This window comes from Ceratotherium simum, chromosome 20 (assembly GCF_057802395.1).
Source record: "Ceratotherium simum simum isolate JZ-2026a chromosome 20, ASM5780239v1, whole genome shotgun sequence".
Lineage (NCBI taxonomy): Eukaryota > Metazoa > Chordata > Mammalia > Perissodactyla > Rhinocerotidae > Ceratotherium > Ceratotherium simum.
In genome coordinates, this window is record NC_141919.1 from 23,812,452 (window position 1) to 23,835,161 (window position 22,710).

Here is a 22,710-nt window from a genome sequence, read left to right on the forward strand (position 1 = left end):
GTGGGGAAGGCAAAGTTGGGCGGCTGGTGGGCAGACTAGGAATTCCCCAAGTAGACTAGCAGGGAGGGAGGAGTGGATGAGGCAAAGGTCCTCAGTCCCATGTGTGTGGGCAGCCATTGGAGGTGTGGAAGACAGGACCCCCACCCAGAGACCACGTGGATCTTGGTATGACTGGGTCATTGGGTTCAAGGGAAGAGGGGCATCCATGGGACATGGCGGCCGGTATGAAGACAAGAGGATACATACTCGGAAGTGTGACTGACAGTACTTAGGGGCTGACTGGATGTGAGAGGAGGAGGAGACCTTAAAGCTAACCCTTGGATCTCTGTCCTGAGTGGTAAGTGAATGTGGTGCCGTTTACAGAAATGCAGGTGAAAAGAAAGGTGGCAGGTGTGGGGGCCTGGTGTGTGCGTGTGCATGTGAGTGTGCGTGTGTCGCTACAAAGCCTCACATTCTCCCTCCCAGGAAATCTAAATTCTCTCCCTGGCTATTAACAGCCCTTGATGTTGTGATTATGTTAGTATTGACTATCCCTTCAGGACCAGCCAAGAAACTCCTTGCGACAAAATTTATTTTTAGCAACGTTGGCACTAGACCTTCCGTATTTCTTTAAATGGAGGAAGAAGGTTGTGACTCTGGATCTCAGGCCCAAGCACCTTTGCAGTCAATAGCTTTAATTAGATTACAGAGAATTTGCCATGAAGAAGTAGTGTGACTGAGTGGACACACTTCTAGAAAACCTTCGTTCTGGGTGAAGAGCTTTTCTTCATTTATTCTCTGTATTGGATACTTTGGGATCAGTGTCAGGACTGATAGCTCATCTTGTGTAGTAGCAGCCTGCTGAGGTCAGAGTGTCATGTGTTGTCCAGGATGACACTTCCCAGAATGTGGTCCTCAGACTCCAGTCCTGTAGCTTCTTGGAGAATTCCCGGTGCAGTTAGAGGCTCTGGGAAGTTTTGCTGTAAAGTTACGTGTTGAACTTTGTTTAACTCAGTGTTTCCCAAACTCATTTGACCATTGAACTCCTTTTTCAGGGAACACTGTTAATAATCCATTAAGCTCGTATTCCATGGAGCACACTTTGGGAAAGGCTGACTTAGAGCTCAGAAGTTGCATTTAGTCCAGAGAGAATCTGCTCAGGGAAATGTGGATTCCAGTACTTTATCTTGACAAGTATTGATACTTTCAGATGTTTACTGGAATAGGCTGCTTTGACCCCTGGTGACTTGACGCTTATTTATGATGCTCAGCCAATTATGCCCACATATGGCAGGTGGGCAGCCCACAGATGAACTCGGTCCGTCTGCTTTCAGAGGCACAGAAGGCCTCCCTGAGGCTTCCAGCATCAGCCTGGCCCGGGAGCCCAGGGTCTCTGCCTCTCAACACCCCAGGACAATACCAGCTCTCTCTGAGGGAGGGGAAGGAGTCCCAGCTGGAAATAACAAAACTTATTTCCTTACAGGGCTCTTAAATGGTCTTCAAAACCACTCTATAAGTGTTTCAATCAAAAATGAGTTGCTCTGAAAAATGGCACTTATCTGGGCATATATGTTCTTGCCCATTCATGGGAAAAATTCTGCCTCACTTTAGAATCACACCTCATATGTCTTCCTTAAGAATTTACTAAAACGGCCACTAGAGGAAAAAGCAGCGCTCTGGGGTGCCTGCTATGATGCACCCCGTTTACAGAGTGACATTTGGGATTCACGCCCAGGTAGAGAGGCATTTGATTTTGTTTTCCTGCAAAAGCTTTGTGGTTTTGAGTTTGGCCACACCGGGAAAGATCAAAGGACAGAATATTCAGTGGAAGGGAAGGTGGTCCTTAGCTTTGAAAGGAAGGCTTCCTCCGAGTCCTGTCCAGGCCTACAAGATGAGTTGATGAAAGCTGGTGAATTGTCTGACCAGCAGCAGGCCTATTCACTGTCACATTTAGACAGATGGACAGTTAGAATTCTATACCTGCACCTGCTGTTATGAAAGGTCAAGTGAGAAAAGGAGAAGAAATTAGACGTCCCAAGTCAAAATTTCTAAAAAGTCAAGTGATAGATGATAAATCTTCTCAAACATCTCCTCAGAAGGCTTGTCTAAATAAACAAATAAATAATACTCACTGAATCTCACGTCCTGTTGAGCACCTCTGGTTTGTAGTAATAAGTTCCATGAGAGAATTCTGAAGGAATAAATAGGAACTTTATATAGTAGATTCTGAGGGCTGCAAAATCTTAAATAAAAATTTTATGGAATTGTTCTGTTCTATTATTCTGTTTTCTTTGTTTGGCTTTGTATGGTAGAGTTAAAGGTACCAATTGGTGAACTGTGCTGTTTATGGTCATGTAAATAAAGGTTGGTCATATGCCCCTTAGACGACATATCTCTGGGAAGAATCAAATTAGATTTTTGACTTACAGTTCAAAGAAGACATCTCGATACAAGTGTTTGAGACCTACTTTGTTTATGGACGAAAATCCGGTTCCAAATTACATTAGATTGTAAATCTTCATTTTGTTGAACAAGAGTATATTATTATTAATGTTTGTTTATGCTCTGGCATATCTCCTTTTGGTCCTTAGTTTATGCCTTTTTAAAAACCTAGTTGAAGTTGTACTGCATTTACAATTTGATATCCTGTGTGGTTTTTGTTGTTGTTGTTGTTTTTTTACTGAATGTCATACCAAGCATTTTTCCATTCTTTAAGGCACATAATTTTAAAATACATAGTTTTAGACTCTGTAGCATTGCACTACTTGTCCCTTCCCCAATTGTTAAACATTTTGGCTGCTTTAAATTACTTAGTTATTTTAAGTAATGCTGTGATGATCATCTTTATAAATAAATATATATATCTTTATCCATATTTCAGCCTAGAGTAGATTACTAAAAGTAAAACCGTCCATCAGAGTGTGATTGTATTGAAGACTCTTGATAAAGTCTTGGTACTTTTCTTATTGACTGAGCCAGCCCCTTACAGTTCCCTAACATCCGGGTATTTGCCTTGCATTAACCTAGTTGGACCTTATTTTTGTTGATAACTCAGGCACATTATATATCTACAGTCTTTAATGTGACCCTTGGGGTGATTTTTACCAGCTACCCATTCCACTACCAAAAGCAAGTCTATCGCCATGCCATTCTATTTTGCTGTTACCTCATATAAGTTTCAGGAGGCTGGGAGGTCAGATTTCCAAGCTTGTTGGAAATTATCGCTCAACACTCAATAAGACTCAGATGAGAGATCTCAGTAGTGAATACAGAGTGCGGAAGCTTGTGACACCTATTTCATGAGTGGCTGAGGTTTCTGCGGGCTCTCTGGATAAGTAGGGTGTTCTTCTGGTCTAAGTGCATTTTTAAAGGGTATGTATTCAGCGTCACAGGAATCTGACCCTGAAAAGAAGCAGCATGCTTTCACCTACTGCCCTCCAGCGTTGACCCAATTTTTATAGTTTTCTTCCCAAATAATTTCCCGTGTGTGATTCCTTTAGGACTGTAATAACTTTTCCATAAAATCCTTCCAACTCCAAGTGGGTATGCTAAATCATGACATTATTTTCTTATGGAGGCAAGATAGCCACATTTTTATATTCCTTAACTAATATAAAGAAAACCTATTTCAACTTTAGTTAAGATTTTTTTCAGAAGTGTTCATTAGGAATTCTTGTCAACAGCTCAGCTTGGGCAGGTGAAAAGAAAAATCGTAAAGCAGCCAAAAAACCCCCAGAAAAACCAGACTCTTGTATCTTCTTGGTTTGGGCTTGTTGGAAGGGCATAATAGCCAGCATCTTCAAGGAGTAGGTTTCTTAGCTAGCATTTCAGTCTTCTGCTGTCTTCCAACTGTACCTAAAATGTAATCAAAGGTAAAGCTGATATTTATGTAATGTTTATAATGTCTGCAGTGACAATTTTAGAGCCATAGTAGTATAAATTATTTTATAATGAAATTATTGCAATTATATTATATAATGAAATTATTGTAGTTTGCTTTGTGGAGGTAATGGGACAAAAATTTGTTCCCAGATGAAGCATAGCAAAGTAACTCTCAGTGTTTGTGTGTGTGTGTGTGTGTGTGTGTGTGTGTGTGTGTACACGCACACGTAAAAGCCAAACATGCAGTGTTTGCAAACCACTGTTTATGCAGTGGCCTATAGGGCTCTTCATCTCACACACCATGACATAATGGCCATGTGTCCCTGTGCCCAGTCCCCTCTGTGGAGAGGAAATGTGCTTGCCCACCAGCCCCTGTAAACTCTATTAAGTGCAGTGTGGTCCTTTAAATTTGTATTTTAGGTTACTCTCCCCGCCATGACATCCTCCCCCTATAAGACATTCTCTGTCTTATCAGGGCCCTGTTTCTTGTTCTGTGATAGATCACTGTACAAAATAGATCTGAAATCACAGGCCATTGGTGGCATCCTCTTTTGGAGGAGGGGAGCAGTATCACTTCTGTCATGGGAACCTCGCACACTTCGAGGTAACAGTTCATACTTAGGCCTTAAATTGTGTAAAATGACATAATGGAAAATGCCTTGGGGGTAGGGTAAGCATTTCAACAGAAACAGAACACCTTCGGCAAACCATCGTACAAGTAGTCCATTGTTCTGTACTTGAAAAAAAAGACACAAAAACCTTTCCGGCACTAAAAAAAAAAAAAAAAAGTGTTTGAAAAGGTATATTGAAAAAGCCTTTGCTCAGCTTAAGTTTGAGAAAGAAATGCCAGGAATTCAAAACTCTTATCAGGCTGCTTTACTTCCTTTATTTTGTTTACCTTTTTTTAACCTTTAATTTAGGAAGAAGTAAGTTACTGTAGCGATCCATTAGCAAGTGGTCCTACTATCTCATGCATTCTATAGGTTATATAAAAACTGAACATCTTCCAGGACCTCCAGACATGTCCTGCCCAAGCTGGCCATCAGAGCCATGCCTCTGACAGGGATGGGGAAGGGGTTTACTGCATGTGAGAGATTCCCACCCTGTGTGGGGGTGAGAAAAAACAACACACACAGAATTAAGTTCTGAGCAATGAGGTACCAAGAGTTAGTTTAAAATTGCAGAGAATTTCTTCCATTTTTATGAAAGATGGGTTCTTGATCCTGGATGGATAATGAAGTATTTGAAGAGAAAAGGACAGAGAACCTTCCAGCCATGGAGTGAGAGGTGGGTCAAGGCTGGAGGCTTGGAATTAGTTAAAAAGGGGAGATTGGCCACTGTACTAGGAGGTACACAGGAGAAAGGCTATTCTAATCAGACGAGTCAGGTCAACAGTACAAATTCAATTTGCAAAGAATGAGCTGAGGTGTTTGAATGACGATGGTGCCAACATAGCCACAAGAAGACTTCCTTAGATCGCTTCCAGGTCCTTCTCTATCTCTGTCCTCTGTTCTTAGGAGGGGGAAAAAGGATGTGGGGTAGGAATATTACTTGAGTGAGCCTTTATTTTTGAAACAGAATAAATTTGTCTCATTTTACAGTATTGGCCCCGAGTCCCAGAACATGGAGCTCTCTTCCTTTATGAGCACAGATAACTCTGGACTTGTCTCCTTATAGGGTCTAGAATTTCTGTGACTTGACTGAGGACAGGACATCAGACCAAGGTTGTTTTAGCCATTTTGCCCCTGTTAGAAAGAGCTTTATCACACTCTAGATGCAAATCGCTTATTTCTTATTTCATCAGTAACACAGTTAAAATTAAGAGTGTGTCCATCACAGGTGTACAAAGATGTGCTTATAGTCCCTCAATAGAAAAATGACACCATCTGTTGGCAATGTAGAAAATGACACTGTGACGATGTCACTGAGGGTGAGGTGTTAAATCCAAGATTACCAAGAGGTCTTTTTGATCGTTGCTAGGTTATAAAGAATGCTAATTATAAAGAGGTCACTGAAAGAAATAGAAAAACTAGTGTCTATAAATTCCTCTCATTGCCTTTCAGATATTCATTTTCAGTCAGGTAAAATGTTTGCGTATATAAATCTCAGAATGGTAGAAACAGAATAGACCAGAGATTGTGGCCCTGTGTTGAAGGTGATAGGAAATAAAATAGTTTTTGTCGTGTACTATGTAGTATAATATATGGAGGTACAAATGCATTTCTCCACCTGGAGAAGGGGGGTAGGGGAGGCTGTGAGGGTGAGAGAACATCTTGGTTTTTGCCACAATCATCTAAAAATCCAATTCCCTGTTAAACTGCAGTCCTCTTACACCTCTTGTGTTCGCCCCTGATTTTAGCATTCATGAGGCCCATATATGCATTAGAAAATAAAATAAGACAAAACAGTAACCTGGTATAACAGAAAAACTCACCCATCCCTTTGACAGAGGATTTTCGGTTAATTTATGCAGCCCCTTTGCACTTCAGCATGTTCCCCACTAGTTGCTAGGCAACCACTTGAGTTACTGCGCATGTCTTTTTTATGATAACTGTCATTATGATTATTTTTTAATTATACAACTGGGACTATGGATTAAAACAGCAGATTGTCACTCATTCTTTGCCACTGCTTCTAGCATTCTCGCACACTCCGAGAATCACCTTCCGAAATTTACATGGCAGTGACTTATGATTTTTTTTTTTTTTTTTTGATATTTCTGGCTTCACAAAGGAAGTCGAGATGGCATCATACGGGAAGCGAGATTTTTGTGAAAAATGACTATACCATACCTCACAGCTGCTATTGATCTGGGGGGGGCCAGCTCAGATAGGAGAGTCTTCAACCTAAATTATGAAAATCTTTGTTCCTTTAACCGTGTCTGCTTCTAATATTAAGTGATGTTAAAAGCTTATATTGTTTTATAGCCTGTTTTGTCAAAATTACAAAATGCTATGCATTTGTTGCTATTAAATCTGCTTTCAAATAAAGCTACCATAAATTTGGGGGAGGGTACAGCACGAATCCCAGAAATGACGCACCTACACTTGCTAAATATGTTTGTTCTTTTCTGCCCAAATTGCTCCATACACACAGAAGTGCAGTTAGGCAAGATGAAGGGGTTCCTCTGGCAAATGATAATAAAGGTATGTGTGGTTCACAGTGTGTAAAATACCCAAAGAGGAATAAGACTGAAAAGATAGACCAGTCACTAGGTACATACAAAAGCTTTTCATTTAATTTCCAGAGTATATTCTAACATATTATTTTCTAAATAAAATGTGAATTTGAAGACAAAGGAGTATGGAAAAGAAATCTGTGTTGTTCTTTTTTTACCAACTCAATTATTATTCATTTAAAAATTGAATTTTTGGTTAAATAGCATATTTTAAATACTTCTATCAAAATGAAGAGATATGTTTACTCTGAAAGAGAAATCCACACTGGACTTCCCATATCATATGTGTGACAGAAGTGGGGACCTAATGGTCTTTTAATGTGATTTTGAAGTCAGCACAAGGGGCGTTAATTAATCTCCAGTACAGTTGTGGAATTTTCCTTGATTTCAAGAGCCCCGTGTGTATATGCATGGGATGCCAATTTGCTTTTCTGGCATTCTCTGAAATAAAATAAAACTTTTCCTTGGTAGTACATGATCTGTTACGTTTCTGTTTGTTTCCTCCACCCTACAGTTCAGGGCGACAGCTCAGTGAAGTCTTCATTCAGTTACCTTCAAGGAAAGAATTACCAGAATACTATGAATTAATTAGGAAGCCGGTGGATTTCAAAAAAATAAAGGTAGTTATTTTGTTTACAAACTTTATTTTTTAAGTAAATAAAGGAAAAGTGTAAACTCACTGAAATGATTAAGTCAGGACTTGGCAGTGACATCTTTTTGTCTCATTGCCACAAACACCCATCCAGGCTTGTCACCAAAAAGGTCAGGATATCCTTGTGCCTTTACATGTATGTTATTTAATCGTTATGCTGAGAGCTCATATTGTATTATATTGCATTTGATTTAAGGTTTCAGACTACCCTTCACCATTGTGGTTCCTGTTTCCCATCACATGCTCCTTCCTCCCCCTTACAAGAAGGAACGCTAGTGGGAGGGTGGTCTCTGTGAATGGCACCCCTGGAGTTGGGCAGTCCCACGTCCCTGGCAGGGCTGTGTGCTGAGAAGACAAAGGGAAAATCAGGCCTTGTTAACCAAGTAACGATTGTTGCATTTCTCTCCCTCTTCTTACTTCATTCAAAATTTCCATTAGGAAAGAATTCGTAATCATAAATACCGGAGCCTGGGCGACCTGGAGAAAGATGTCATGCTTCTCTGTCACAATGCTCAGACGTTCAACTTGGAGGGATCCCAGGTCTGTCTTCCGTTGTCTGAAAAATGTTTAACCTTAAACATGCTTATGTTCTATTACATAAAATATTTCATTTTCTACCATTTGAACCGTTGCTACTACCCTGGCAGAAGAAAAATGAAAAATAAAAGCCTGTATTCCCTGCTACCTACGTAAGTAAATTGAGGCTTTGGCATTTTCAACTTAATGCTGGCTCTTTTGTGCCATAGCTGTGCTAGCTCCTACTTGAGCTTTCCTTAAAGGCTTGGCTTCTAATTAGAGGAAGAATTCAAGTAAATCACTTCATGTAATGTTTAAAGGCTAGAGGTACAGTTTTTGCTTTTATGGAGATTGTGTATTTGATTATATTTACCTTCGTTTTTCTGATTGTAACCTTGCATCAGGAGTTGAAACTACTATGATTTAAACCAAAAAATATATAGAAAAAATAACCATTGCCTCTAATTGCTTAAAATGCTTTTCATTGGGCCAATTGCAATTCTCTTTACTCCTTTTCTCCATAGTTGGCAAGTCTAAGAGTATATAAGTGACACTGAATTTATTAAAATAACTAGGAGGAGAACATTTTCACTTTATTATACCTCAATTCCACTCACCTTTTGTAGGAACACACTTTTTCCTATCTGTATTTCTGGCCTGAGGCTCTCGTACCCGTGAAGAAGAAGGAACAAGCAAGAGGTCCGTGTGTCCGCCAACCAGTGCAGTGTCCAGCCAGCGTCTCCTTAAACCTCTTGCCTGACCTTGCTTTTTTACCTTCTGTCAAGGCCAATCACTAAATTGGAGAACGTGGGAATCCTCAGGATGTGCCTTGAGCAGACTGTAGATTTGCAGATTTAATAGTAGTGTTATTTTGACCAAAGTAAGTCTTGAAAGCAATCCTTCTGTTTTTAAGACACTCTTCAAAGAAAGTTAAGATGAAAACCAGGACAGAGAGGGTAAATACAAGAGTCAGCAAGGAAGTCTTTTGTGAATGACCGTGTACAGTCTCCAGACAGATTTTTGGGCTCTTTATGCTACTATGGCAACGTTGTGATATGCTTCCAGTGCCACAGCCTCCCTGTCTGCCCGCAGTCACTGGGTCACACCTGAAATGGGGTGATCAGTGGCCTCTTGACTGGCTTCCCTCCCAGTCCACCCTGGATACTAATTTGTCTTTCTCTAATCACCTTCTTATCCTGTCCATCCACTGTCCACCAAGCTTTGAGGTTCCCCCTGTACTATTAAATTCTAGAATGAATTTAATCTCTGTAGGCTGCTTTCTAAAGTCACGCCCTACCCTACCCTAACTCTTGAGCTTCATTCCCTGCTGCTGCTCCTCCTAAACAGTGCGTTGTTCAATCAGACTGGTCCCATAAACACCTGCTTGCCCGAATATGCATGCCATTGTAAGAAATAACACGGACAGAGCCTGTGTACCCTTTGCACCATCACAAGACAGTAATGTGTTTCGTAACGTGGTCCAATATCATAACCAGGAAATTGACATTGGTGCAATCCCAGGTGCATCTTTTTCATTCTCGCCTCCCCACCTTTCTCACGTGCTCTCCCTTCTTATCCCTTTAAGATCCAGCTCAACTCTGATGTCTCTGGCAAATTCTACTGCAAGGACCCCATCCATCGCAGTGTTTTCTCCGTGGTCCTTTCTTCTATTGTACTGTGTTGTTTGGTGTTCACCATAAGTTGCCCAGTCACTTTCTTGAGTGTGTGGCTCATCTTGACAATAAAGGAATATGTTCCTAGATCCAGGATCATTTTTTTCCATGTTTTTTTATTTTTTATTTAATTGTGGTAAAACATAAAATTTATCATCTAAACCATTTTTAAGTGCACAGTTTAGTAGTGTTAAGTATATTCTCATTGTTGTGCAACAGAGTTCCAGAACTCCTTCATATTGTAAAACTGAAACTCTGTACCCAGTATAACCCCCCATCTCCCCCTCTCCTTGTAAACCACTGTTCTACTTGCTATTTCTGTGAATTTCACTACTGTAGATACCTCATATAAGTGAATCATATAGTATTTGTCTTCTTGTGACTGGCCTAGTATTTCACTTAGCATAATGTCCTCAAGGTTCATCCCAGTTATAGCATGTAGCAGGATTTCCTTCCTTTTTAAGGCTATATAATATTCCTTTGTATGTATATTCTGCATTTATTTTATTCCTCCATCCATTGATGTATATTTTGGGTTGCTTCCACTTCTTGGCTGTTGTGAATAATGCTGCTGGAAACATGGGTGTGGAAATACCTCTTCAAGACCCTGCTTTCCATTCTCTCGGATATAAACCCAGAGGTGGGAATGCCAGATCATATGGTACTCTCTTTTTAATTTTTTGAGAAAAAGGACCATTTTTTAACTTTATATATCTCTCTACACAGGGAGTAGAATACTCCCTGTGTATATACGCAACTACACAGGGCAATGCTCAGGTGTGTGCATACCCTAAAACTAACGTATTGATTGGAATAGTATTGGCTGGTACTGATAAACTCAGTAATAAAGAATACTTCCATTTTGTTAGGGGAATTGCATTTTAAGGAAGGTTACTTTACCATAGTATTTGATATAACAATTCAAATAAGAAATGTAGTTTTTTAAATACTATTTTTGTTGTCCGAGATGAGAGGCTATCTTATACAAGTCCACCTTTCTCTCCCAAGTGCACACACACACACACACACACACACACACACACACAACATTGAAATTATCTCAACTGCATATGGACTTTTTCCTGTAAGGATATGTGTGCCTGTATTTGAGTTGGGCGTTTCCCCATTGGGTTTTCCTGTGGGCATAAAAGCTAATGTTGACGTTTCTACTAAAATTCATGTGAAATAAAGCTGGTATGTTGCATAAGGGAGAGAAGAGTGCACTGCGATTGTGAACCTTGGGCCCTCAGCTTGCAGTTTTTAACTGGTGCCACTTTGCCCCTTTAGATCTATGAAGACTCTATCGTCTTGCAGTCAGTGTTTAAGAGTGCCCGGCAGAAAATTGCCAAAGAGGAAGAGAGTGAGGACGAAAGCAATGAAGAGGAGGAAGAGGAAGATGAAGAGGAGTCAGAGTCAGAGGGTAAGCCCAGGCATGTGGGTCCTCCGCATCTTTGCCCCTTGTCACCTGCGTAGATGTTTCCACAGATGCTATCAGAACAGACGTTAGAGTCAGGCAGATCTGGATTCCAGTCCTTGGTCTCCCATGTCCTTGCTGGGCAACCTTGGATGGTGTACTTAACCCTGCTCCAGCTCAGTTTCCTCCCCTGTAAAACTGAGGTACTCAAAATGCCCCGCACCCCAAGCAAGCCAAGAGCTGAGCATATGGCCAGGCTCATATCAAACGCTCACTGAATGTTGCTTTTGAAAATCAGTGTAATGTACATTTACTACCAACATTGCTGTTAATATCACCTATCTGTTCTGTAGCACAGCAGTCCTCTAACCTGGGGAGGCTGATAGAGCATTGATTCCTGGACTCCATCCCCAGAGTTTCTGATTCAGTAGCCTGTGGTGGGGCCTGAGAGTCAGCATTTCTAACAAGTTCCCAGGGGATACTGATGCTCTTGGGCCCAGGACCACACTCTGAGAATTACTGCTTTAGAAAATAGTGGTCAAACTGAGTTAGAACAGTGGTCCATTTTATCCATCACAGATCAGATACTGATCCTGTATTTATTTAAAATTTTGATATTTTTTCCATCATGGATTTTTTTGCATTAATTTTGAGTTTTTAAAATATTGCATTAGAATATAATTTATCTTGATTACTAAGTTTTGGTGCCCTCTCACATTTTGTACCCAAGGCAAAAATACCTCCCTTGTCTTACCCTATTCCCAGCCCTGGTTGATAACCCTACTATTTCAAAGGTTAAGTCTGCCTTCAGAAGTCTAAAATTTCTTCTTACCTAATTCTGTTTTCACCCCATACCTCCTCTCAAAGTAATAAATCCCAGTAGTTTATGGTCTGCTGTGTAAAACAGCATGGATATGCTTTAAAAATTCTTATTAGATTTGTTCCTAATTATATACTTAGTACAGACAACTTGGAAAATATTTTTTAAGAAGGGAAAATTTGCGAAATTCCATTACCCAATATACATTTAACATTTTGAGAAGTTGCCTTGCAGTTTTTTTCTATACATAAATATTTTGTTTATAAAAGTGTAGCCCATTGTTTTGTAGCATGATTTTTCTATTTATTATGAACATTTTCTCATAGCAATGAGTGTTTTTATAAAGCAGTATATGTTAACATTCATTAATGAATGTACCAAAACGTGTTAATCTCACTCTAAATAATGCTGTTCTGAAAATTCTTACCCATAAATCACTGCAAACATTTTTAAGACGTCTGATGCTTACATATTGCCACACAGAATGGAATTTGTCTTTGTCAGCAGCGTATGAGTGTCTGTTTCCCCACACCCACATCTGCTCTCAGTATTCTTCTTTTTAGTGATTCTGCCTTTCATTTATTAATCTTTTTCAATTTCATGTGGTTAGTTGTAATATCCTAGCATTTGATGAATAAGTCTACATTACCTATCTTAGCTAAATATTTCCTTATTTTAGAGCCAGATTTCTAATCTGTTTTCACATAGCTGCCCTCTTATCCCATCTATCAGTTCAGTTTCTTTAACCTTTCTCGAGACTTGGTATAATAACTTTCTATTGCTGCTCTAACAAATTACCACAAACTTAGTGGCTTATCACAACACAGATATATTATCTCACAGTTCTGTAGGTCACAAGTTTGCCACAGGTCTCTTGGGGCCAAAATCAAGGTGTCACCCAGGGGAGAATCCATTTCCTTGTGCATCCTTCTCACGTTGCATCTCTTTAACTCTCTCTTCTGCCTCCTCTTCTTGTACTTTCTTTTTTTCTTCTGAGGTACAATTGACATGTAACATATTAGTTTCAGGTATACGACATGATTCGATATTTGTATATATTGTGATATCACCACAATAAGTCTAGTTAACATTTGTCACCATACATAGTTAGAAATTTTCTTTTCTTGTGATGAGAACTTTTAAGGTTTGCTCTCTTAGCAACTTTCAGATATGCAATACAGTATTATTAACTATATTCACCATGCTGTACCTAAAACCCCATGACTTATTTATTTTATAACTGGGGAGTTTATACCTTTTGACCCCTTTCACCCATTTCGCCCACCTCCCCCCGCCAATTCCCCCGCTTCTAGCAACCACCAAATCTGTTCTCAGTTTTTTTGTTTTTTAGATTCCACATGTGAGAGATCATACAGTATTTGTCTTTCTCTGTCTGGCTTATTTCACTTAGCATAATGGCCTCAGTGTCCATACATGTTCTTGCAAATGGCAAGATTCCCTTCTTTTTATTTATTTTTTATTTTTTTATTTTTTTTAAAGATTTTATTTATTTATTTTTTCCCCCCAAAGCCCCAGTAGATAGCTGTGTGTCACAGCTGCACATCCTTCTAGTTGCTGTATGTGGGACGCGGCCTCAGCATGGCCGGAGAAGCAGCGCGTCGGTGCGAGCCCGGGATCCGAACCCGGGCCGCCAGCAGTGGAGCGCGCGCACTTAACCACCAAGCCACGGGGCCGGCCCGTCCCTTCTTTTTATGGCTGAATAGTATTCTGTTATATATTTACCATATTTTCTTTATCTATTCATCCATCGACGGACACTTAGGTTGTTTCCATATCTTGGCTATTGTGAATAATGCTGCAATGAACATGGGGGTGTAGATATTTTTTCTAGTTAGTGTTTTTGTTTTCTTCAGATAAATATCCAGAAGTAGAATTGCTGGATCATATGATAGTTCTATTTTTAATTTGGGGGGGACCCTCCATATTGTTTTCCATAGTAGCTACACCAGTTTGCATTCCCACCAACTGCACAAGGTTTCTCTTTTCTTCATATCCTTCCTAACACTTCTCTCTTGTCTTTTTGATAATAGCCATTCTAACAGTCGTGACATGATATCTCTTTGTGTGTTTGATTTGCATTTCCCTGATGATTAGTGATGTTGAGCACCTTTTCCTGTACCTGTTGTCCAACTGTATGTCTTCTTTGGAAAACTATCTGTTCAGATCTGCCTTTTTTTTTTTTTTTTTTTGTGAGGAAGATCAGCCCTGAGCTAACATCCATGCCAATCCTCCTCTTTGTGCTGAGGAGACCGGCCCTGAGCTAACATCTGTTGCCAATCCTCCTCCTTTTTTTTTTTCCTTTTTTATCCCCAAAGCCCCAGTAGATAGTTACATGTCATAGCTGCACATCCTGCTAGTTGCTGTATGTGGGACGCCGCTTCAGCATGGCCCAATAAGCGGTGCGTCGGTGCACACCGGGGATCCGAACCCGGGCCACCAGTAGCAGAGAGCATGCACTTAACCACTAAGCCATGGGGCCGGCCCCAAGATCTGCCCATTTTTTAATCAGATTATTTTTTTGCTGTTGAGTTGTATGAGTTCTTTATATATTCTGATATTCACTGCTTAACAGTTAGGCTGTGCAAATATTTTCTCCCATTCCATAGGTTGCCTTTTCATTTTGGTGATGGTTTCCTTTGCTCTGCAGAAGCTTTTTAGTTTGATGTAGTCCCACTTGTTTATTTTTGCTTTTGTTGCCTTTACAAATTCAAAAGGTCATCACCAAGACTGATGTCAATGAACTTGCCACCTATGTTTTCTTCTAGGAAGAAGAAAGTTAATTTTTGTGAGTGGTGTAAGCTAGTTTTGTAGGCAGCATATAGTTGAGTCTTGTTTTTTTAATCCATTCAGCCACTCTGTTTTTTGATTGGAGAATTTAGTCCATTTACATTTGAAGTAATCATTGATAGGTATGTACATATTGCCATTTTGTTAATTGTTTTCTGGATGTTTTGTAGTTCCTCTGTTCCTTCTTTTACTCTCTTCCTTTGTGGTTTCATGACTTTAGTGGTATGCTTAAATTCCTTTATCTTTTATGTATTTACTATAGGTTTTTGCTTTGTGGTTACCATGAGGCTTACATATAAAAATTTATCTCTATAACAGTCTCTTTTAAGTTGATAATAACTTAAGTTTGAATGTATTCTAATGCTCTACATTTTTACTTTCTCCCCTCTACGTTTTATGTTTTTGGTGCCACATTTTACATCTTTTTATTTTGTGTATATTCATGTGTATGCATTAACTAATTATTTTAATTATAGTTATTTTACTACTTTTGTCTTTTAACCTTCATACTAGCCTAGCTTTAAAAGTGATTAATCCACTACCAATACTATATATTTACCTTTACCAGTGAGATTTATACTTTCATATGTTTTGTTGTTACTAATTAGTGCCCTTTCTTTTCAGCTTAAAGAAGTCCCTTTAACATTTCTCGTAAGGCTGGTTTACTGGTGATGAATGTTTTTAGCTTTTGCTTGTCTGGAGAAAACTCTTTATCTCTCCTTCAATTCTGAATAGCTTTGCCAGGTAGAGTATTCTTGGTTGGAAGGTTTTTTCTTTCAGTGCTCTGACTATATCATGCCACTCCTTTCTGGCCTGCAGAGTTTCTGCTGAAAAATCTGCTGGTAGTCTTATGGGAGTTTCCTTATATGTAACAAGTTGTTTTTCTCTTGCTGCTTTTAAGATTTTCTCTTTGTCTTTAACTTTTGACATTTTAATTATAATGTGTCTTTGTGTGGGTCTCTTTGGGTTCATCTTATTTGGAACTCTCTGGATTTCCTGGATCTGAATGTCTGTTTCTTTCCCCAGGTGAGGGAAGTTTTCAGTCATTATCTCTTTAAGTTTTCTGCTTCTTTCTCACTCTTTTTTCTTTCTGGGATCCCCATAATGCAAATTTTAGTCTACTTGATGTTGTTCCATAAGTCCCTTAAGCTATCTTCACTTTTTCTCATTCCTTTTTCTTTTTGCTGCTCTGTTTGGATGAGTTCCAGTGCCCTGTTTTCAAGTTCACTGATCCTTTCTTCTGCTTCATCTAGTCTGCTGTTGAACCCCTCTAGTGTATATTTCAGTTCAGTTATTGTATTCTTCAGCTCTGTGACTTCTATTTGGTACTTTCTTATATTTTCTTTCTCTGTTGAAGTTCTCACTGTGTTCATCCATTCTTCTCCTGAGTTCAGTGAGCATCTTTATGACCATTATTTTGAACTGGGTATCAGGTAAGTCACTTATCTCCATTTCATTAAGGACTTTTTCTGAAGTTTTATCTTGTTCTTTTGTCTGGAATATCTTCCTTTGTTTCTTCATTTTCCTTGACACTCTGTGTTGGTTGCTATGCATTAGAAAACAGCTACCTCTCCCAGTCTTGAAGGAATGGCCTCGTGTAGATGAACCTTATCCTTCAACCCTGTCCTAGTTCTTGGTTGTCTCTCACACTTTGGTGATTGTCCAAGCAGCCTATTTTATTTTTAGTGGCTTTCAGTAGTTGAGGGTGTGCCAAGAGCTATTAGTGTCCTAAAGGGGAGGATCTCAATCAGCACCTAGATTCAGGCTGATTGGAAGCCAGGATGTCAGGCAGCAGCTTTTAAAGTAGGCAAATATATACAGTCCTGTGGGACCACAAGTATTAGCTCTGCTGCCTACCACAGCAAGGCAATCAAGAGGTGTCCCTGGAGCAGTAGTTTTAAAACTACTGGGGTGCCAGATATATGTAAAAGCTCCCCTCTGGTTGATGCTGGCACTCTGGAGCTTGGTAGAGGGAGAGCACGAAGATAGTGCCCACCCTCTGAGGTCTCTGAAAAGGATTACAGTCAGCCCTTAGGTGCTTAATTAGAACCCTGCCCCTTAGGCCCATCTGTGCAGATCAGCTAATAGGCCTCTTTCACCAAAAGACTGGGCTCCTTGGCCTCTTGCTGTGCTCTTGGGGGTGTGGGGGAATATCTGCAAAAACTGGGGAACCAGAGGGGAGAGTACAAGCTCTTTTCCATGAGATACTAGTGAGCTGGAGCAAGGCAGAGGGAAAGCGCAAAGATGGCGCCTGCCACTCTCCATACCTCAGCAGGCCTTTAGATGTGTGTTAAGTTAGATGCCTGCCTCTCCAGCTGATGCTTTAAGATAAGCAAATAAGCCTCTTTTGCATAAAGTCTGGGTGCTTCTCAATCAGTTGCCTCCGTGCTGGGCCCTGGGGTGGGTGAGTCCCAGGGCATGAGCTGTTTAAGAGCCGTTTCTCAGTTCACGTGAGCCCCACTGGTTTTCAAAGCTGGATTTTTTGGGGTTCGTCTCTCAGGTGCAGGTCTTAAAAGTTGGGGTGCCCGATGTGGGGTTCAAAGCCTTTACTCCTCAGGGTCACCGCACCAGGAGTGGGGTGTATGGTGAGAGCACGTCTCAGCCTTTCCTACCCACTTCGACATGTTTTTTTTTTTCTTGTTTGCCTGATGTGTAGGAGTTGTCCGGCTAGTTTTAGTTTTTTTCCCCCAGAGGGAATTGTTCCATATATGTAGCTATAGATTTGGTGTGTTGTGTGTCCGTGGAAGGAGGTGAGCTCAGGATCTTTCTTCATCATCATCTTGAACTAGAATCTCCTCTTCTTCCACTTTTAAGGCCTCAGGGCCCTCCTGGTTAATCCAGGATAATCTCCCCATCACAAAGTCAGCTGATTAGCAACTTTAATCCCTTTTGCCATGTGATGTAACATTTTCATAGGTTCTGGGGATTAGGACATGAACATCTACAAGGGGCCATTATTCTGCCTACGACTCTTGGTAATTAGAACTTTTCATGGGTCCATGTGGTGGTATCAAAAAGCCTTAGGATGCTGTTCATAGGACTCACGTGATGGTCCAGTTTATTAGCCTAGTTGTCCACGGCAGCCTGTCAGGTGGGATTTTTGGTATCCACTCCACTGACACACAAAGGCTGATAGCTTTAGAGTGTCCCACTCTCCAAGGTGCATTTAGATTATGTTCTTGAGGATGCATTTTCTTACCTTTCCTGCCAGTCTTCTGCCTCTTCACACCTTGTGTGGATTTCCTGTGGTCCCCTGGAGGGAAGAGCAACACCTGTGTAGATAAAGATATTTCAGTTTTTCTTTCCAAATTATTTAGAAATTTTTTAGAGGCCTCCACATTTTCATGCATTTCCATTAATAGGTAGAACTTTTCATCCTGAATCTTTTCTTCTTGTCCTAAATTACTTCACCCAAAGCAACAGGCCCCCACCCTATAGCTCATTCAGCAGCAGACATTTGGGCAAGATGGATAGAAGCCTTGACTAGGAATACTATTTTGTGTACTAGGATTTGCCAGCCTTTGCCCCTTTTGGGATGGGGGAAGGGCATATGTTGCCAGTACACTCCAGTTCAAAACAGATCTGCTCTCATCCTTTTTGTTAGCCTAGACTTCCGTGGAATTTGTAAATGTTGTGTGGGTCCCTCTACTTCACAAAAGATGTCTGAAAAATTCTTCTCTCTTAAGATTCCTTCGGGAGCTATGATTCCCTCCATGACAACATCTATTTCTAGGGGCCTTAAGTCCCATCGAACATGATATTCTAGCAAAACTGGTTTGAATGAGAGACCCACATTCTCAGTAACTTCGTCATCAGATTCTAAAAATGGTATTCTGTGGACACCTATCCCAGCACGATGCTATGGAACAGGTTTTCTTTGAACCTTGGGATACGCACCTATATCTGTGATTTAGCACTTTGAACTCATCCAAGTATTTTTATTTCTATCCTCAGAACAGCCCTGGGAGAGTGGAAATAGGTACCATCTTTCTGAATGTAAATTTCGCAGAACACTGTTAGAAATATACCGTGTGGATATGTCCCCCATACCTCCCCCAAATTCTGGCAAGATATGTCAACAAATAGGTTTATAGCAGCTTTGTTCATACTGGCAAAAAAAGCTGGGAACTTCAGTGCCCATCACTAGCGGACTGGTTACATAAATTATAGTGTACCCATGAGATGGAAAATTTTCAGGCATTAAAAAGAATTAGACAGGTATGTATTAGTTGACACATAGAAATGTCCCACATATGTAAGAAAAAAGGCAAGGTGTAGAATAAGGGCCTGTATAAAGATCCCTTTGGTGTAACTATATAAAGCAATTTATATAGTTATTTATATTAATTTATATTCTATTTATATAGAATTTTATGGACTCTATAGATAGATAGACAGAATCATACACACACACACACAGGGATGGATGTATTTGCAGGGATGGATGTATACTTCTTTTTTGGAAGTAATCACCAGAAAGAGAACAGTAGGGAGAGAGACTAGAGTAGGGGAAAGGAAGCTTACAAATTTATTTGAGTGTTTTGTTTTATTTTTACTTTCTCTTTTGTACCTTTCTGTGTTGTTAAAAATATTATTCAACTGTTCGAATTTTCTTTTTGTTTAAGTCAACTGGAGTTATCTACACAGGAAAATTATTGGCCTTTTTTTTTTAACCGTTTACACTTATTTATACTTTTTAATGTCAAAGTTCTATTAAATAAATGCCTCCACAAAATAGGTAAGGCAGCCCTCGGTATCCTGTTTAGGAAGATCCCCGTTCAGCCATTAGGAGCCAGGAAAAGGATCCAGCCCAGCTGCCTTCTGTGGGACCTCATTCCATCTTGTTGCCTGTTTAGGGTGACGATGTCCGTTGAACGAATTTATCGTCCAAACTGAGACGTGTTTGTGGGTGAAAGGGGCTGCTAACTAGACAGGACAACGGAGGACAGGCATAGACTGAGAACGTTCTGGGCACTTCTGGACGTTTGGTTTGTCGATCTCTTTACTACCTGTAAGAAGATTTCCTTGTGATTCCTCATTGCTGCCTGTGTTGTTTTTGTTGTAGCAAAGTCTGTTAAGGTGAAAATTAAGCTCAATAAAAAAGATGAGAAAGGCCGGGACAAAGGAAAAGGCAAGAAAAGGCCGAACCGAGGAAAAGCCAAACCTGTCGTGAGCGACTTTGACAGTGACGAAGAGCAGGATGAAAATGTAAGCGGAGCGGGCTTGGACTGAGGCCGGGTAGCTCTCTCCATTTCTGTTCCCCTCTCGTGTTTCCGTGCCCCTTCCCACCTCTTCACTTTATTACCCAGAAAAGAAAATGTCAAGATTTGGTGAGACTTCATTGTTGAGGGATGTGAACTGAGCCACATGATTTGTACCAAAGAATTTGGGGCTTTGTTTACTGCTTTTTTAATAGTCTTCAAAAATGAAAAACTACTGAATCAAGTTCCCTTTTCTTATCTTCCCACAAATATAGTTTTCTCCTTGGCCAGTTAATATTTTTTATCCAGAACACCCAGCATCCTGCCTAGTGCCTAGTATATAGCAGTATATAGATGAAATAATGCTTAGATGGAAGAATGAGAAAAAGTGTTATAATGTCAGTTTGGGGTTTGAGTTGCTACTTAAAGTGCCATACAAAAAACCTGGATGAATTTTTAAGTACCTAGAGATGTTATTTTTTAGGATATGAAAAATTCAGGGAGGATTTATGGAGCCAGGCCCTGAAATAAGTACCTTCCTGTAGGTACCATGTTTAAGGCTTATATTTGCATCATCATGAGATAGATGTCACTGTCAACATGTCACAGAAATCAATGCTTATGTTACGTGTGTTTTGCTCCAGGTCATATAAGCAAATAGCAGCAGCTGAATTCAGACCCAAATAGCATAACTCAGTCTAGGGCGCTACCCCTGACTGTGCGGGCAACAAGGTAGCAGTGCTGGCAGAAACTTCTCATACCTGACCTTTTGAAGTGCCCTCCATGTCGTTCACTTTCCAGAGGACCTCAGGTTCCCTACCACCCACCCTCTACTTTTTTTCTGGAAAGATAATTTTCCATTTTAGGACCTATGTCTGTGCTAGTTTGATTTTCCTTTAGCACAAAGCCATTTGGGTCTGATGAAAAAGTTTCAGAATTCTTATCCCACCCCACCTCACCCAGTCTTAACCTTTGGCACAAGGTTTTTCAAATACATTTAAAATACTGTGTTTTCTTTAGAAGACTTACCAGTGAGTAGACATCAACTGCATGGTTCTTTTTCCTCCTGTGAAGTTTCTAAAACGTAGTGCTAAAAATAGAAATTATTAGCCATGAACTTTTCATGCCACGGTGAAAGAGAGCAAAACAGTAGTGTAGATAGTGGGTATTGCTTTGGGATTTCCAATTAGGAGCTCCCCTTTCCAGCTTAGAGGCTGTCGATGCCTCTTTGGTGTCTTTCCATCTTCCCACAGAATGAAGTGGCTTGGAGGGTTAACTGTTTCCAAAATGTCTTGTCTTTTCTACTTTGCCTCTTGAGGGTTTTATGTTTACTTTTTCGTACATGTAATTTTATTCCATTTTTTCTTATTTTTACTTGTAGGAACAGTCAGAAGCAAGTGGAACTGATGACGAGTGAACAGTATGGACCTTTTTTCCTTGGTAGAACTGAATTCCTTCCTCCCCTCTCTCATTTCTGCCCAGTGAATTCACTCGTCATATGGGCGCTGGGTTGTTTCTATATCATCATCATCTATAAACTAGCTTTAGGATAGTGCCAGACAAACATATGATATCATGGTGTAAAAAAACACACACACACACACAAATATTTGTAACATAGTGTGACCAAATGGGCCTCAAAGATTCAAAGATTAAAAGAAACAAAAAAAAGCTTTTGATGGAAAATATGTGGGTGGATAGTATATTTCTATGGGTGGGTCTAATTTGGTAACGATTTGATTGTGCCTGGTTTTATCACCTGTTCAGATGAGAAGATTTTTGTCTTTTTGTAGCACTGATAACCAGGAGAAGCCATTAAAAGCCACTGGTTATTTTATTTTTCATCAGGCAATTTTCAAGGTTTTTATTTGTTCGGTATTGTTTTTTTTACACTGTGGTACATATAAGCAACTTTAATAGGTGATAAATGTACAGTAGGTAGACTTCACCTGCATAGACATTTTTCCATTTTATGCTCTATGATCTGAAAAAAAATGCTTTTTGAATTGTATAAGATTTATGTCTACTGTAAACATTGCTTAATTTTTTTGCTCTTGATTTAAAGAAAAAAAGTTTGTTGAAAACGCTATTGAATATTGCAATCTATATAGTGTACTGGATGGCTTCTTTTGTCAACCTGATCTCCTATGTTACCAATGTGTATCGTCTCCTTCTCCCTAAAGTGTACTTAATCTTTGCTTTCTTTGCACAATGTCTTTGGTTGCAAGTCATAAGCCTGAGGCAAATAAAATTCCAGTAATTTCCAAGAATGTGGTGTTGGTGCTTTCCTAATAAAGAGATAATTTAGCTCAACAAACGTTGCGTCTTGTTTTTGAGTTCTAGGGGATTGAAACCCTGGTGCCTGAGTGACAGTCCTTCTGCGGAGGGCTGGGCAGCCTCTTGCTACAGAACACTTAAAAAAAAAAAAAAGAGAGAGACAGAGAGAGCCAGTCTTCTGGGATGAACCAGGTTTGTGGCAAGGGAGAGAAGCCTATTGCTTCCATGACTTTCAACTTAACAGGAGAGATGCTGGCATGGACCAAGCCACACTAAACCCCTGCTCAGCCTTTTCTAGTGGCTTAAATTC

General features: G+C 40.0%; 1 protein-coding gene across 8 annotated transcripts in view; it reads left to right on the plus strand.

The window, feature by feature from the left end:
* Positions 1-22,433, plus strand: part of SMARCA2 (SWI/SNF related BAF chromatin remodeling complex subunit ATPase 2) — a 181,684-nt gene extending 159,251 nt beyond the window's left edge. For all 8 annotated transcript variants that reach the window (XM_087444534.1, XM_087444531.1, XM_087444530.1 and 5 more), the window contains 5 exons: positions 7,554-7,659; positions 8,130-8,231; positions 11,168-11,300; positions 19,988-20,130; positions 21,505-22,433. In XM_087444534.1, coding sequence (XP_087300660.1) covers positions 7,554-7,659; positions 8,130-8,231; positions 11,168-11,300; positions 19,988-20,130; positions 21,505-21,540 — 520 coding nt within the window. In that variant the 3' untranslated portion in view covers positions 21,541-22,433. The remainder of the gene's footprint in view (positions 1-7,553; positions 7,660-8,129; positions 8,232-11,167; positions 11,301-19,987; positions 20,131-21,504) is intronic.
* The last annotated feature ends 277 nt before the right edge of the window (positions 22,434-22,710 follow it).